Here is an 18,145-nt window from a genome sequence, read left to right on the forward strand (position 1 = left end):
AGGAAATATTAAAAAAAGGGAGAAGACAAATAGATAACTTCCTGTTGGAGACATTCTGAAAGACTTCTAGGTGATGGCAAGTGAATGAGGCTTTGAAGGGGACGTGGAGTTTCACTTGGAAACAAAATGAAGATGTAGAGAAGGTGAAGAGAAAAGTCATACAAAAGGTATTTTTCAGAATACCTACTAATAAGTCGTAGGTATTGTTCTAGTTGCTGGGGAAGCAGTAGTGATCAAAACAAAAATCCATTATATTGAAAGAGAGGAGACAGACAATAAAATAACCAAAATACAAACTATTTACATAATGATGACTTGGATAAATGGAGCAAAGAGGGGAAGTGGGACGGGTATGTGTAAAATTTTAGACTGGGTGGCCTGAGAAGGTCTCCTTAAGAAGGTCACATTTGATTAAAGACCTGAAAGAAGGGCATGAGTACGTCTTGTGGATATATCGGGAGAAAAATGTTCTAGGGAAAGGGAAGAATAAGTGAGAAGGCTTTGATGTGGTAGGATGCCTGGCATGTTCTGTAGAGGTGAAACTGGAAAGGAATGAATCAGGTGGAAAAGAATAGGAGACAAGGTTAGAAAGAAGTAAAGAACCCCAGATCATGTGGGGCCTGGTAGGTCACGGGCAAGAGTTTCACTTTTAGTGAATGATGGAAACCATCAGAGAACTTTTGAGCAGAGGGTTAAGAGAATCACTCTGGCTCCTATGCTAAAAACAGACAGACAACAGGAAGCTATTCCATAATCCCTGAAGAGAGATGAGTGGTAATAGTGAAGGTGATAAGCAGATGGATTTTGAAGGGAGGGCCTACAGAATATGCTGTTGGATCAGATGTACATATGAGAGAAAAAAAAGTTATGGAGATCTCTAAGGTGTTTGCACAGAGAAAATGAAATGGAAGGTTGGAGCTGCCACTAAAAGGAATGGGAGTGGGGTGGGAGCAGTGCTTAGAGCTCACTTTTGGACAGATTAAGTCTGAAATTCATACTAGACATTCAAGTAGACCTTCTGGATATTGAGCGAGAAGGTGGATATACAAAAGAATTCAGGAAGGAGGTTTGGGCTGGATATAATACATTTTTCTCAGATACTTTTTTTGTTGTTGTTGTTCATTTATTTATTTTGAGAGAAAGAGGGAGAGAGAGGCAGAGGGAAAGAGAAAATCCCAAGCAGGCTCTGCTCTGTCAACGCAGAACCCGATGTGGTGGCACCCAATCTCCCGAACCGTGAGATCACAACCTGAGCCCAAATCAAGAGTTGGAAGCTTAACCTACTGAGCCACCGGGTGCTCCTGTTTCACAGATTCAAAATCAAGTGCTACATACACCATTATTTTATGTGTCACCAAAACAGAAAAATATATTGTTAATTAGATTATCATGTCATTATTTATACAGATGCATCCCAATTTCAGAAATGCTAAGATCTGAAAAAAATGTGGGCTTCAGAACTGATGAAATATAGTAAATTTGTGAGTTGTATAAATACTATTTAAAGCTATGAGACTAGAGATTATCTAGGGAATGGGTATAAACAGAAAAGAGATACATGGATTAAACTATGGGAGCAATCCAAAAATTAGAGGCTATGAAGATGAGAAATCAGCTCAGAAAGGAGGCTCAGGAGGGTCCAGTAAAATGAGAAGGAAACCGTGGTGGCTTAGAAGCCGAGTGAAGAAAGTATTAAAGAGGATCAGACAGTGAACAACAACATTAGATGCTGCTAACAGGTCAAATAAAATGAGAACCAAGAAGTGATGTTTGAACTAAGTACATGGAAGTCACTTGTGACCTTGACAAAGCAGTTTTGGTTGAATAGTGGAGATAAATGCCTGATTGGAGTGAGTCCAACAGCAGGCAAAAAAAAAAAAAAAAAGGAGGGGGGGGACGGGGAGCTGTGTTTGTTGACAGAAATACTCTAGTAGAGAAGGAAACTTGGTGATATAAAAAAGAGGATACTGGAGTGACATACTTGTCCAAACGGTATTAGAACATGAGATGAGAGAGGGGCCTTAGCTTAGAGGCACAATTTATTCACTGTCACACAAGGAGAGCAGAAAACACTGTCAGGAATGCAGACAGACAGGCTGGTGGTGGGTGGGGCAGTGAACGTGAGGAAGTGCTCTTTTGATTGCTCAGAATAAGAAAGCACAGTAGTGAAAAAAGAAAAATGACTGAGTTCTAGGAATATATCTGACCTGGTTTGATTAAGCAATTTTGGTAGTAAATCCTATTAAGGCACGTTGATAAAAACCAGAGGGCCCTGAAGGCCACTGTCAAGAGTTCCAAACCTTATTCAATAAAGCAATGGGGTGCCACTGAAAGTTTATGAGCATAGAAATAAGATCAGAGATGTGATTTATTTTGCAGCAGTAAGTGGACTGGATTGGAAGAATTAAAAGAACAGAGGAAAATGGAAGTCATTTGGTCTTGGGGAAAATAATGCAGCCCTCACCCAGGCAGTATTAACAGGCATGGGATAGAGGGAGATTGTGAAAAAAGATAGATCCTATTGTCTGAAATGGTATGTAGAGCAAGTGAAAGGCAAAGATATGAACTAGGACAAAAGACTCAGGTTTTAAGTGTAAATACCTCAGACAGTGAGGTCATTTAACAGAGAAAACACAGGAAGAGCTGGTATCAAGTGAAGAAGAATTTGTGTTGAAGAACAAAGAGGAGATGATGGAGAATCTCAGAAAGCATTTGTAAAGTAAGTCTGGAGTGATGAAGAGATAACAGCGTTAGAGATAATTTGGGAATCTGTTCTCTACAGAGAGTAACAAATGACCATCACCAATAGAATGCAGAGAAAACAAAATTCTAAGAATACAACTGGCCTACTCCTCAGTGGGCAAGAGAGGAAAGAGTGGTCAAAGTAAGCATATCTTTATAATAAGGGATAAGGAGTTTTTTTGTTTTGTTTTGAGGGAGAGAAAGCATGTATACAGGGAGAGAGAGAATCCCAAGCAGGCTCCATGCTGTCCAGAGCCGAGCCTGACATGGGGCTCGATCTCATGAACCGAGAGATCATGACCTGAGCTGAAATCAAGAGTTGGATGCTTAACCGACTGAGCCACCCAGGCGCCCCAGGAAAATTCTATATTAAAAATTAGTTAACAACATCATCAAACGCTAAAGAGAAATCAAGTAATTTGAGGACTGAGAAAAAGCCTTTGGAATAAGAAATGGGATAAATTGCTAGTGAATGGTAAGAGTTTTAGCCAAGTAGCATGAATAAAACACAGGGACAGCAATAGGACATAAGGATTTTAAAATACCTTAGATGTGAAAAATGAAGGTTGAGTGATTTTCAGGTCAAGGGGAAGGAGTAGGAAAAGGGCTGATAAAGTAATAATATGCAAGAGAGGATACTTGATGAATGAGACACCATTATCACAGAGAAGGAAAAATCTGGGACCAAGAAAATGCAACTAAGGACATATGAAAAATATGAAATATATATAGAATTGCATTTCTATATGTATGTGTGTATGTATGGACGTATGGGTGAACTCAAGCTCACACATACATAGTGAGACAAAATGAGAGAACTTGAGTTTTGTCAAAGCAGATGAAAATGGTAAATACAGCATAATTTTGTGATGCAAGAAAGAGAAAACAAAAAGGGTCCCAGAGTGAATTACTTTCCTGGTCAAGTGAGCAGTACGGTAAAAAGTATTAAGTGTTAGTTGAAGCAATAAAGAGATAGATGGACAAGATCGTGGTCAGAAATTTAAATACTGTGTAAAAGGTCTGGAGTAACCACTCTGGGAAATTCTTATAGGAATGCAACAAAAGATAATTAAAAGAATCACTGAGCAGCACTGAGACACACATAGGACAGTCCACTTATTTTCCTTGGGTTTATTTACCTGGACTAGGGTCAATGTTTGCCAGTAGCTCCAAATGGGGTCTTAGTCGGTTCAAGTTTGCTGGATCTCCAGTTCGCTGGAGAGCAATTGTTAGTTCCTGAACACTTTGTGCAAAAGACGCTGGGGTCTGCAACTTAAAAAAGATAAATATTAACTTTCCAAAAACCAGATAATCCTTTTTAAATAAAAATTACTTAAAATATTGCAATCATTTTTGCAATTTATTACCTTTAATTTTACCCTCCCACACATTCCATGCTTTGGCTAGACTGGATTACCTGCTGCCTCAACAAAGCCTGCACTTCCCTGCATTCACAGCTTGACATACTGTAAACTCTCTTCCCTCTGATGCACATTCCTCAAATGTGAGACCTTTCTCAATTCCTCAATTTGGAAGTAGACTCTTACCACCTTACGTTCTTAGAGCACTATTAGTTTGGCTCTTGGAGTGCTTCCAAATAACTGAAATCTGGGGTCTCGAGATAAAGCTATACAATACCAAGAACAATGAAACTGAATTCCATCAAAGTAGCTCGAGTTCAAGTTCTACTACTGACCAAAGATCATGACACTGGATATAACCTTTACAGACTCAATCTGAAGCCCAATTGCTATACAGACTAAATAATTTCAAAAGTCCACTCCAGCTTAAAAAAAAATCTTAGAATGGTTTGGCTTTCTTGGAAGCGATCAGATTGTGTATTTTTCTAAAGCTTTATGACATACTTCTCACATTAACTCTCCTAAGATGGACACACATATGAACTTTAAGAGGGGAAATTGATTAGGTTATAGTGACTAAAGGGTCTTACTTGGAAACATTTAGCTCTCTATGTAGTTTATTAGTATAGATCAGAATTGTTTCCCCACAAAAGATCACTCTTTAAAAGGTAATTTAAAAAAAAAGCATACATTTTAAAAAACATGAAAAATAACAGAACTATCATTTGAATGCTCACATGCTTTTATTCAATTTTTTCATCTTAGCATGCTTTTTATACACTTATATAATCAGCCATTTATGAACTTATGGTTTTGGCTACCATTAATATTATAACAAAAGCATTTTTATATTGCTACCCTTTTCATTATGAAATATTTCAAAGTGTCTAATATAATGACAACACCCATGTATCCACCACCAGGACTTAATAAAAATATTTCACTGACTTTTAAAGAAACTGAATGTTATATATCAGCTGTAGAGAGTATCAGTCCTGAAATAACTAATTTTAATCGCCATGTAACGGAGTTCTGAGCAGAAAGATAGACAACTTCTTTAACAATCTGCATATGTTCTCCTTTATAAATAATGTAGCAATTTAATGCCTTTGAGCTCATAACATTTTTGAAAGTTTGGATTATTTCCTTAAAATAAGTTCCTGGCAAGAGTAAATTTGATCAAAAGACATGAATATTTTGTTTTTATTCACTGACAAATTGTTTCCCAAAAGATCTGTAATACATTTTACAAACCATCAGCAATATATGGCAATATATGTCTCTTTGACTAATATAATAGGCAATATTTGTTATGTCACTATTTTAAAGGTGTATTTAATTATTACTGGAGTTGAGTTCTATCCTATCAGTTAAATGTATTTCCTCTTTGTGAACTGATAGTTCATGTTTCTTTGTCTACTAATTTACTATGATTATTGTTTTTCATATCACTTTTAATAAATTATCTGCACTGTCCAACACAGTAGTTATTAGCAATAAGTGGCTATTTAAGTTTAAATTAATAAAATAAAATAAAAATGTAGTTCTTCAGTTGCATGCTCACATTCTGGGTGCTAAACAGCCGTGGGTGGTTAGTGATCACCAATTAGCCACTGCATTTATAAAACATTTTCATTACCACAGAAAGTTCTACTGCTCTGCATGAAAAGATGCCACATACACTGCAAAGTTTGTTTACCAGTTTGTTGTAAGAAGGTCTCGGGATATTATTCGAACTATTGCTCATGATGTGAGGATACTGTTATAGGATAAATTATATAGTCTAGTTCACACAAAAAGGTCAACCTCCTTAGAGAATCTTTATAAAAGCAAGCCAAGTTTCTCTTCAGGGTAGATAGCTACTCCTATAAGAGACCATTACTAAAGTTTCAAAACATTTTCATCAGTCAGCTGCATAATTTCAGACCTAGGAGTTGGGAGGTAGAATTTGGGCAAAAGTATCTAGAAAAGATTTATAGGACAAAAATATATTACATTGGAAATTACGTAACAGGCAGTTATAAAACACATTTTGCAACTGTCCTTTGACATCAATACACTACTCATTCAAAGAATCCTATCTTTGGGAACAGCCAAAAAAAAAAAAAAAAAGTGGCAGAATAGTCCGGAAAGAGATTTTGTGGCTAAGAACATAGATTCTAGAATCACTATACCCGAGTTCAAATCCAGCCCCATCACTGATTACCTATATTACCCCCGAGAAATGTATTTAACCTCTCTCTGTCTCCTTTAATAATACCTTTAAGACCTTTAATAATACAGGTCTATTAAAAGGATTAAATGATTATCCCACGAGGCATTAGTAGGCTCTCAGTAAGTGTTAAATAGTATTATATTTAGACTACTCTTACATATTGATCTTAATTTCTGCAAATTGTGAGGTGGATTCTAATGAAAACAAGTATTTAAGGTAAAATAGTAAAAATTAATGCTATTACTGAACGTAATATATTTACTGCTGCTTTAAGACCTTTTTTTTTTTTGCACTTTCATATATTTCATGTTGAATTACAACAAAAACAATTACGGTATTACCCTAGCTTTAACAAAATTAAATACAGTTCTTAGAGTCAGCCATAATGGAGCTACTCTAGTACTCTTACTGATCTTTATATCATAACAAAGAACAGAAAAAGTAGAAATATATTTATTGAAAATCTGATCAAACCTAGAATGATTCAGTAACTTATTATGTGAAATTATTGTGACTGAGAATCTTAAGAAATCTCAACTTACACATCTTCCAGACCATTAAATGGCTGTTACAGGAAGACAATAAAGGCCTTTAGAAAATGGGCTTAATGATTTAACAATGATTAAAACTCAGAGAAGAAAGAAGAAAGAGAGGCAACAACAATAGAGATGGAAGACACTCAAGAAGAATACTAAAGAGTGTAGGACAAAGCGTTAGAACACTACAGTGAAATCTTTTTATTCTTTTCTTAATGTTTTTATTTATTTTTGAAGGGGAGAGAGATACAGTATGAGCAGGGGAGGGGCAGAGAGAGAGGGAGATGCAGAATTGAAAGCAGGCTCCAGGCTCGGAACTGTCAGCACAGAGCCTGATGCGGGGCTCAAACTCACGAACTGTGAGATCAGGACCTGAGCTGAAGTCGAACGCTTAACCGACTGGGCCACCCAGGCTCCCCTATAGTGAAATCTTATATGAATGATGTCACTTGTACATCAATTTAATTTATATGAACAAACTGGTAATGATGTGCCTAGTTATGATACTCAGCTACAGATAACATAACTTGTAAGAAGAGCCTGACATATGGTATTCACTCTAACATACATTTGTTAAATAAATAAATTACTAAATCATCAATTATCAAAACTCCAAGATGTGTCTAAGAAGTAAGGAACATAAAAGGGTCTACCTTGTCAATGATTGACTGCATATGAGACTTGTGAGACTGGTCTCCATAAAGCAATGAGGACCATTGGTCTGGTGCAATCCGTAAGCCTGCTTCCATGGCAATCTGCACTATCTGAGAGTCGTGTTCTCGCCGCAGAGCTTCATAGGTTCTAAATTCTTCCTTCAGCTGCATCAAAGAAGAGTCTTCATCACGTTTGGTGACCTAGTAAGACACACATAATCTCATGAGGCAGGTAAGAAACAAAATGAGTTTGTATTTTACATGAACACATACAGAGAACAATTTTTAATATAACAAATTTCTTTTAGCAACAATAGCAAGATAAAATGAACACACTGTTTTGCATGTAAAATATTTCCCCCTTTATAGATGTCAAACTCTTCTGAATAGGACTTACAGAAAGAATGACTATGTGCTGGGGCAAAGTCCCAAGACTGGATAGACCTTAACACATATACAGTTTATTTAAATTGTAGGAGTATGTATATGAATTTTCCCCCTAAACGTTTATTTGTTTAGGAGAGAGAGAGAGAGAATGAGCACAAGTGGGGGAGGGGCAAAGAGAGAAGGAGAGAGAGAGAATCCCAAGCAGGCCCCAGGCTCAGCACGGCGCCCGACATGGGGCTCTATCTCACGACCCTGGGATCATGACCTGAGCCAAAATCAGGAGTAGGACACTCAACCAACTGAAACATGTAGACCTCCCTGCATATGCATTCCTGAAAAGAAGAAAATATGTGGGGCGCCTGGCTGGCTCAGTCAGTGAGAGCATGTGACTCTTGGTCTGAGTCATGAGTTCAAGCCCCATGTTGGGTGTGGAGCCTACTTTTTTATATATACATATGTCTGTGTGTGTGTATACACGTGTGTGTCTGTGTGTGTGTGTGTGTATGTGTGTGTGTACACGCATATGTGTGTTAAGGTAAAATATATTCTACAGTATATTAGGATACAGGTGATCCTGGACTAGAATTAATTATTTTACTTTGATTTGTTGAGCCTTTGGCCTAAACCCCACTTGACTCAAAATGTAACGATATAACAAAAATAACAGCAGTAACTACCTCAACAAGCTTAGAGAATTCAATGAGTTAATATGTCAATATGATGGTTAATAAGTTAACACACTGACTAGCACATGCTAAGGGCTCAATAAGTGTTAATCATTTTAATCACTAAAAGATATTATCATCATTATTATTTTGCACTTTCTGATGGTGGCCTGGACTGCAAAACTCCATGGAAAATTAAGCTAAGCACAGATTATTCATTTTTAGAATCATGCCAGCATCTGAATGGTGCTCTGTTAGGAGTACCACCTAGCTCAACGCCAAGCAAGCCCAACAGTAATAATCCACAGTTATGAAGAAGAAACATACATTGCTTTTTTCACAATAACTGCATGAGTATTTTTTTCTTTTTTAAAAATTATTGCTTTATTTTCGTAAGGTCTCAATTTCCTGTAGTAGAAAATTTTCATTTTTTTTCCATCAAAGAAAAACTACAGAATATGTTAGTCAAGATTTCTAGGTCACACTGACATTATATTTTAAAATGTATTCCATTCTTATTCCAAGAAAGTCTAACTTAAATTTTGTTAGCTAAGTCCGTACAAAGACCAACCAATTAAAAGAAAAATCTTGTTAAAGACTTGTTTGACTTGTTAAAGGCAAGTCAAAAGACCACATGTGTATGAGTATGTACAAAAACATACTCTCAATATAAGCTAAATATTATTAAAATGTAGAATCTTTTCTATATGATATAATAGGGTTCCCTGGACTTGGCTCTCAAAACTCTCTTTTAACTAAAAACAATCAAAGATTTCCAAGAGATGCAATGTCTAAAGTAACTCCTGGAACTATAACTGTGCTCAGAAGGACCAGAATTACCCCAGTTTGAAAAGGTTTTTCAAATGGAAATAAAAGATGCTAAAAGGACATAACTAGAACACACCTATACAGACACATATAGCTGTAAGGAGGAGGGAAAAGCTTAGAGAATTAAATGAGTTAATTTAGTTAATGTTTAATTGTTAATATTATGTTAACTGTTAATAACTGCTAATATTATATTAAATGTTAATAACTAATAGTTAATATGTTCAGTTAATTTAGTTAATATGTACTAATAGTACATTATTACCGGCAAGAGAAGAAAGCAGGCAGACAATAAAGAAACATAATCATGACTCAAGTGAAAAACTGGATTTTTTGCAACTTCCAATCTCTTTTTAATTACTATTAATACTTCTAATTAGGATTGAAAGAGGTTCACTGTAGGTATTTTAGGGTTTTTGGATCGCTTACTACTTCACAGGAGAAGGCTAGATTTCCTTTTCTTTCATTTTCTTTTTCAAGCTTGCAATACTGTATCTGTCTGGTGCTGTTAGTAGAGAACATAGAACTCTGGAAGCAGACAGACATTCTAAACTGTATTCCAGACGACACTGTAAAATCATGTTATTACAATCATTACAACAAATGTTGAGTTATTCAGGGACAATCTGAACCAGTTGGGAGTTATTTTGGCTAGAGTTTCTCACAGTTCCAGAGGTGCTTTAAGGCAAGGACAGGGTTGGGTACAAACCTGGAGTCCACAGCACATTTTCAGTATATATATATAATCTGTCTCTAGAAAGAAACTTAAGAATATTGGCATTTAGTTAGAGCTTAAAAAAAATTTTTTTTAATTAAATTGGTATGCTTTCCTGTTGATTCTGTGAACCATTTCATCTTTCTCAGAAAATGAGAACATAGACAAGACTATAGTAGGACGTAGGATTCTTTAGTTTGAGTGTCAGATGAGGGGACATGGTGACCAAGGAATGGGTTTCCTTATAGGCTGTATGAATTAAAACAATTTCAGAGGCATGCCTGGTTCGTGAAGTACTAGTTATGTGTTGTGTCAGAAGTAAGAAGCCTTAGATGGGGCACCTGAGTGGCTCAGTCGGTGAAGCATCCGACTTCAGCTCAGGTCATGATCTCATGGTTTGTGAGTTCAAGCCCTATGTCGGGCTGGCTCTCTGCTGTCAGCGCTGGGAGCCCGCTTCGGATCCTGTGTCCCTTTCTCTACCCCTCCCCCAGCTGCGCACACAGGCTCCCTCTCCCTCTCTCTCCAAAATAAACATTAAAAAAGTTAGAAGAAGAAGCCTTGACATTAAGAAGTCAGGAAAACAGGATGAAAAATAAATGATACATAGTGAGCACCAATGTTGAAAGCAGTGCTGATTCAATCTGGGATACAAAAGAAGAAGTCCAGCATCACTATCTACACTGAAAAGAAAATGGCAAATGGAGCTCCAGTACTGTTTTAACCCCACTGTGTATATGGAATTATAGCAGGAGCAAAGAGCCAAATAAAATTTCTTCCTGCTTCAATGACTCTCTGCTCAGACCAATTCTGCTTATAGTCTCGGCGGGGAAATGACACAGGTTTAATGGTCTCTTCAAATATAAACATCTATATAAGCCTCGGTTTATGTTGTTCATTATCTAATGTACAAAATTCAATGTAACAAGATTTAACTTTAATAGGATACCATCTACATTCTTGAAATGTTGAAATTTTCTGAGGGGGCAACTTTATTAAACTCAAAGATTTACTATTTAAGTTGGGGAAAAAGACAAGGTTTCCTTTCAAGCCCAAATGTAACGCTGGTTCCCTGGTTCATACCTTGAAGCAGGAGGCTCTATAAAGGAGCTGGACAACATGCCCAATGCTAGTTTTAGAGGCTTGAGGAAACCGTGGCTCCAACCTTTGCACCACAAAGAGAACCAATACTTTTCTTGACAAAGCAGAACCATCTTCCAAGGCCAAGAGAACCAGCTTTAGAGCTTCCTCCTGCATTGCTAGGAAAAGTTGGGCAAAACCAGAATTTATCACATGCAAAGATAAGACACATCTATTTATTAGAAGGGCAATACTCAAAAACTTCTGCAGGTGCCACTTAATTAATGGGCAACACAACACAAAAACACAAAAAGTATTCACAGTTATACTTTCTAACTATTTTGGGGAAATTTTATACTACACTCTATATATTTTATTTAAGAAAACAGATAAAAAATTAATACATTCAAGAAATATCTCTATCAAAATGAAAACTTTTGCCATTAAAAGTTTTAAGTGCTCTAAAAAACTGACATGGAATTGCCCAAGCCATGATCGTCAAGTGGGATATTATTTTGTAACAACAGAATATTGCAAAGAACTAGTCTTTCTACATGGCACTTACAGTTCTGACACCATACTTTTAGAATTACTGGCATAATAAATATCAAACTTTAATCACATACCTGGTCCAAGGAACTGGCAGCCCCTAGCTCTGACTGCTGCCCAGAGATTGGAGGACAGTTGCTGAGGATTTTGGTGTTGAAGAATGAGCTCTGTAACTGTTCGTTCACCTAAAGATCGAGCTGCTCTCATAGCACGAATCCTGCCTTCCTCTTCCACAAGTTGGCAGTGGACCAGAGTCACCAGCTTCCTCTGCATTGGGCGACTCAGAACACTCTGAGTAGTGCTATTCAGACCCACTCCTTTAAAAGAGAGTAAAAAGTTATTTCTAGGTTTACAATGCAGCTTTTAAGAGTCCAAAAAAATTTCCTCTGATGGGCTGACTGACTTCATGGATATGTGAACAGCTCTGGTTTCTACTAGGATATTTAAAATAAACAAGAGATAAAATGATATAAATAAAAGCCTCGTTTTCATTTTAAAAATATACAAAAGTTGTTATATCATGTAAAAATAATATTCATTGTAACATTAAATATATTATTATTCATCACAACCATGGAGGGACAAAATTAATAATTAATTTAAGACCCAAATCTTGAGGTCATAACAATTCTGGCATATTATTTCATAACAGTTAATTTTATGTTCCTATTGAAACGATAAGCCATAATGGCAAGGCGGTAACAGCAACTCCCAAGTTTATTACACTCTCTATGGCACATCATATAAAACTGAAAAGAAGGCAGACAATCCAGAGTTGTCAAATGGCGGGGAGCCCTCCTGAAACCACTAGTATATTCACACTTACTTTTGCAACTCATTCAAATGTTTCCAACATCACATAAACTTTAAATTCATCTGTTGGAATGGTTTGTAATGATACTATTTAGTACTAGTGGGTTTGACTTACAATAAATAAGTGAATTTCATTAACATTCACTTACACCCCACCATTTTTATGGTAAGAAAAGCATCTTTCATAAACATTTATTTGGCACGGATAGTTGCATCTGATTCACCTCTAGCACTGCTGAGTGGTTTCAGGTACAATGCTAATTCTTCTACACATTTCTTGGCTTCCTCATAATGCTTTGTATCTTCAACCCCACTACACAGAGTAATGGGCTGCTGCTCAGGGACCTTGAGGTCAAAAAAAAGGTCTGTATGAGTGCACACTAATTAATTAAACAAATGTCTTATTAAGTATATTTTATGCACTGCTACTCTAACAGTGGTAACATCAAAACTGCCACTAAATTTACTGAAGCCTTTCAAAAGACCTTTTCTATACTAACACACTAAATTTAATGCATTATTTTGGTTTTATAATCGCTTTACTAAAACATAATTTGTATACCATGTAGGCGACCCATTTAAGATATATAATTCAATGGTTTTTAGTATATTCACAGGTGTGTAACCATTACAATTTTAGAACATTTTCATCACCCCGCCAAAGAACACCATACTCTTAACTGTCACCCCTCCCATATTTCCTCCCAACTCCCCACCAACCATAAGAAAATACTAATTGGCTTTCTGTCTCTTGTGGATTTGCCTATTTTGGACATTTCATGTAAACAGAATCATAGAGTCGTGCAGTAACTTCCAAAGTGACTACACTACTTTGCATTCTCACCAGCAATAAGAGTTTCTGTTGCTCCACATCCTCACCAGCATTTGGTGCTGTCAGTGTTTTGGACCTTGAAGCTATTCTAACTGGTGTGTAGCAGCATCTCGTGGTTTTAATTTGTAATTCCTTAGTGGCAAATTACGTCGAGCAACTTTTCATCAGCTCATTTGCCATCCGTGTATCTTCTCTGGTGAGGCGTCCAGATCTTTGCCCATTTTAAAATTATGTCCTTTTTATTATTGAGTTGTAGGAGTCTTTATTACATCTGAGACACAACTTTTAGATCTATGAGTTACAATTATTTTCTCTCATTCTGTGAGTTGTTCTTTCACTCCGATGGTGTCCTTTGAAGGACAAAGTTTTAAGTCTTCAGTTCAATTTATCCTTTATTTCTTGTACTTTTCGTGTCCTATCTAAAAAAAACCTCTCTGCCTATTCTAAGGTCACAAAGACTTATGCCTATATTTTATTTTAAGAGTTCTGTAGTTTTAACTTTTACATTGGTTCATTTTGGGTTAATTTTTGTAGATGGCGTGAAGTAGGGGTCCAAATGGATTCTGGTACACATTTGGATATCCAAGTTTTCCCAGCACCATTTGTTGGAAAAACTGTCCTTTCTTCACTGAATGGTCTTTGCAATGTTGTCAAAAATCGTTTCGTATGTGTGAGTTTATTTCTGGACTCTATTTTACTGATCTAAATGTTTGTCTTTATACCAGTATCACACTGTCTTCATCACTATAGCTTTGCAGTTTCAAAATCTGGGGTGTGATTCCTCCATCTTTGTTCTTTTTCAAGATTTTTTTGACTATTTTGTGGTCCCTTCTGATACCATATAAATTTTAGGGTTTTTTGTTGTTGTTGTTTGTTTCTTTTGGGAAAAAAAAACAAAACACCACCACACGTTGGGACTTTGACAGAGCTTACACTGAATTGGTAGATTTCTTTGGGTCTGCCAATCCAGGAACATGCAATGTCTTTCCGTTTGTTTATGTCTTCTTTAATTTCTTTCAACGTTTTGTAGTTTTCAGTGCATAAGCCTTTCACCTTTTATTCCCAAGTATTTTATTATTTTGATGCTGCCATAATGGAATTGTTTTCTTAGTTTCCTTTTGTATTGTTCATTGTTAGTGTATAAAAATGCAACTAATTTTTGCATGTTGCTTTTATATACTGCAACTTTGCTTAATTCACGCATTAAGTCAACAGTTTTTTAATGGAACTCTTTAGGGCTAAAATAGTGGCTACTATATATTAAAATGCCCTATCCTCAAATTTCATAAACATTAGTTGTTTCAGGTAAGGTATGACATAGTCTTACTCATTTTGCAGAAAGGAGTTCATCTTTAGACAACTTCATGAAAAAAGCAAGCCTTGCTATTTAACATTTATTTATTTTTGAGAGACAAAGAGAGACAGAGAATGAGCAGAGACAGAGGGAGACACAGAATCTGAAGCAGGCTCCAGGCTCTAAGCTGTCAGCACAGATTCCGACGCGGGGCTCAAACCCATGAACCATGAGATCATGACCTGAGCCGAAGTCAGTTGTTTAACTGACTGAGCCACCCAGGTGCCCCCTTGGTTATTTGCTTTAAAAAAAAAATAGTGTATTTCTAAAATTATTATCCCTATTAAGTCCATTTTTAAAAAATGTTTCCAAAATGTGATAGCAGGATTTTCAAAATAAAAAGATAAATGATTATGAAATGAAAAATTAAGTACAAGAAGAAAAAGGATCAACTGCACTTTCCCTTTTGACAAATATTTTATAGTGTTGGTGACATCACAAGAGAGGTTTATCAATAAAAGAAGTTTTCTTTTTGAATAAACTACTCTATTCTCTTTATCTCCAACATACGTAATATCAACCTTTCCTACATTTTAGCAGTTTACATCAAGACTGATCTAGAAAATATTAATGGGGCCAGATCCAAAGTTCTAGCATATCTATTCGGAAAAATGACTTATGATAAATATATGGCATTTCAGATTCAAACTATGCAAATTTAGCAAGGGATTACCTAAGTAACTATCTAGCTTCCAAAAACTCACCTCCCTTGACTTTGTGAAATCTTCTGAGGATACTACTGATCTCTACTTTGAGAATACTGAGAGAAAATTTTCAGAATATTACCATCAGAACTGCCAGACTTACTTTTACCTTTATTTAGGTAGCTGGGGATATATTTCCTCCTACTCTAGAAAAATGATTCCCAAAGGCTATGCACTCTACAGTTTTTGTCACCTTCTTCATCTTTCATTTGAGTAGTGTCTACTAAGTAAAATTATCTGAAGTAGCTTCACTTCTCCTATTTAGTAAAATGCAATGGTTTTTATGAGTAATATTTTCCCCAATATTAAGAGGTCCTTTAAAAAAAAAAAAAAAAAAAAAGAAGGGGAATCTGGGTGGCTCAGTTGGCTGAGCGTCCAACTCTATTTCAGCTCAGGTCATGATCTCACAGCTGTGTGATCAAGCCCCATGTTGAGCTCTGCACTGAGCCTAGAGCCTGCCTGGGATTTATTCATTCATTCATTCATTCATTCATTCGTTCTCTCTCCCTCCCTCCTCCCCCTCTGCCCCACACATCCTCCCTCTCTCTCTCTCTCTCTCTCTCTCTCGAAAAATAGTCCTTGTGATTTGCCTCTTAGGTTTCTCTAGTGATCTCAATAGCTAAGATTGTTGAGAAAGGCTGACCACCAGGTTAAATGATTGTTATGACGGAGGAACACTGCACTACAACAATAAATCTCCCAACACACTAAAATAAAGGGTCTGCACGGTACTGAGCAGAACTTTATCTATTTAGATAGAAGGCAATGTTGCCCAATTTGAATTCAACAAGTTTCTCTTAAGAGGAAAACACATACACTCAGAGATTAAAAAGAATAAGTCACCCATCTTACCTGAGCACCCACTAGCTGCAGCAATGCTGAGTTCACGGGGAGGAGCTCAATGTCTGTATTGATAGTGGTCTGGTCAAATGGGCAAGCCTTGCGGTGGAGTTTATTCAGGCACATCTTGCAGACAGTATGGCCACAACCCAAACTGATGGGCTTTCGAATTGTTTCATCGAAAGTCTGAGTGCAAATTGGGCAGGAGAGGAAATCCGTCCACTGTGGAGCTTGTACAGGCATTGTTACTGGAGTTACAATTCACTAACACACACACACACACACACACACACACACACACACACACACACACAATAATCTAAAGCAAAGATTCCACTGGAATCAAAATCTTTGAAAAAAGTTTTTTTTTTTAAATATCTTCCGTAGATACAGTCAGCACATAGTGTGAAATATAACCTGGAAAACAAACAGAAAAAAAAAGAAAAAAATTAGTGTGTTTTCCTTTTCAATTAAACTGCATTCACACTCTATTACCTACAATCTTTTATACCACATTTATATCACTATGGTCCACTGTTTTGCACTTTCATAGAATAAAGTCATAAATAAAACTTCTAGTCTCATCTCCTTGCTGTAGAGATGTGGAGTGGACCCCAGAAAGATAAAATAACTTGCCCAAGGTAACAAATGAAGTTAGTAACAAGGTTAGATCCAGGATCTAAATCTCGCAAATTTATCTAAGTCTACGATTGTTTTATATTTAAGAATTAGCCTTTTTAAAGTGGCTAATAATATTGTTTCTTGAGCTGCATACCAGTTACATGAATCTGTTCAGCTGTGAGCATTTATCAAGCTCTACACTTATGATATGTACACGTCTGTGTATGTTATACCTCAAGACAGAGTTTTTAAAAATTGGCCTAAAATTAAAACTACCTCAAAATATTTTATCATCAAATTGGGTATCAGGTAACAAAGAGTCTGTGAAATTTTTTAAAGTCTTTTTAAGGGTTTTAGACACCGTTATGAATTTTATTTACCAGTAGTTAGTTACCTTTAAGCCCCTGCTATGGCCTACACCTGTTGCTATAGTGTGCTGTGTTAGAACAACTGCATAGTTACAATTATTTACTTCAAAAGATTTTTTTTTAACTCTCAGATTTATTAATGGTACAACAATTATAGTTCAAATTTCATTTCCTACCGTCTTTTTTGGCAGAAGATAAAAGCCAAATTGACTTATCACCTGTGTCTAACAGAAATTTTTTTTATATATAAAATTCAACCTAAAACTTACAGCACATCTTAAATAATATGTACTATTTATCTAACTGTAGTTTCTAAAAATGAGAATTGATGTACAGAAGAAAGTAACAGTATCACAAGTTGTTAAAGATGTGATTATGCTCAAGAGAAACTGCTTACAAAGATGAAAACAATTAAGCTGTAATTAACTAGGAAAGTAAATTATCTATATACCTTATTCTTTGAGCATTACATTTACTTCTTGCTTTATTGAAACAACTCAACCTTAAATGCAAACCCACTATTGATGACAGAACAGTTTTCATTAGGTATGTTAAAAATTTATCCATTCATTCAACAAATATTTACTAAGCACTACTATGTGCCAGACTGAATTGCTAGGGAAACAGTGAAACAGCACAGTCATAATATCTGCCTTCTGAGTAATCTTAGCTTTGTTTGTGTTTTTGCAAAGGTGCTATAAGATACATATATTTTACCAAGTTAATTTCATGTTCAGGATCTAAAATTAGAGTTATCTGCATGTGTGTTAAAATAGCCCTTGCAATAACAAGAATGGGCAAAGAAATAGTTCATTTTTTTTTAAACTTTATTTATTTTGAGAGAGCATGCTGTGTGCATACATGCAAGCAGGTGAGAGGCAGACA

The 18,145-nt window shown here is 36.1% G+C and overlaps 1 protein-coding gene across 8 annotated transcripts in view; it reads right to left on the reverse strand.

Annotated features, from left to right (window-relative positions):
- The window catches only part of RC3H1 (ring finger and CCCH-type domains 1), an 85,893-nt gene that overhangs the window by 32,954 nt on the left and 34,794 nt on the right, over nt 1–18,145 (reverse strand). For 7 of the 8 annotated variants that reach the window (XM_042976779.1, XM_042976773.1, XM_042976778.1 and 4 more), the window contains 6 exons: nt 16,284–16,688; nt 12,766–12,886; nt 11,806–12,045; nt 11,183–11,358; nt 7,508–7,708; nt 3,882–4,014 (listed from right to left, as the gene is read on the reverse strand). In XM_042976779.1, the coding sequence (XP_042832713.1) occupies nt 3,882–4,014; nt 7,508–7,708; nt 11,183–11,358; nt 11,806–12,045; nt 12,766–12,886; nt 16,284–16,514 (1,102 nt within the window). In that variant the 5' untranslated portion in view covers nt 16,515–16,688. Of the gene's footprint in view, nt 1–3,881; nt 4,015–7,507; nt 7,709–11,182; nt 11,359–11,805; nt 12,046–12,765; nt 12,887–16,283; nt 16,689–18,145 lie in introns of those variants that run through there. The other variant, XM_042976780.1, reaches the window with a different exon arrangement.

Source organism: Panthera tigris, chromosome F3 (genome assembly GCF_018350195.1).
Source record: "Panthera tigris isolate Pti1 chromosome F3, P.tigris_Pti1_mat1.1, whole genome shotgun sequence".
NCBI lineage: Eukaryota > Metazoa > Chordata > Mammalia > Carnivora > Felidae > Panthera > Panthera tigris.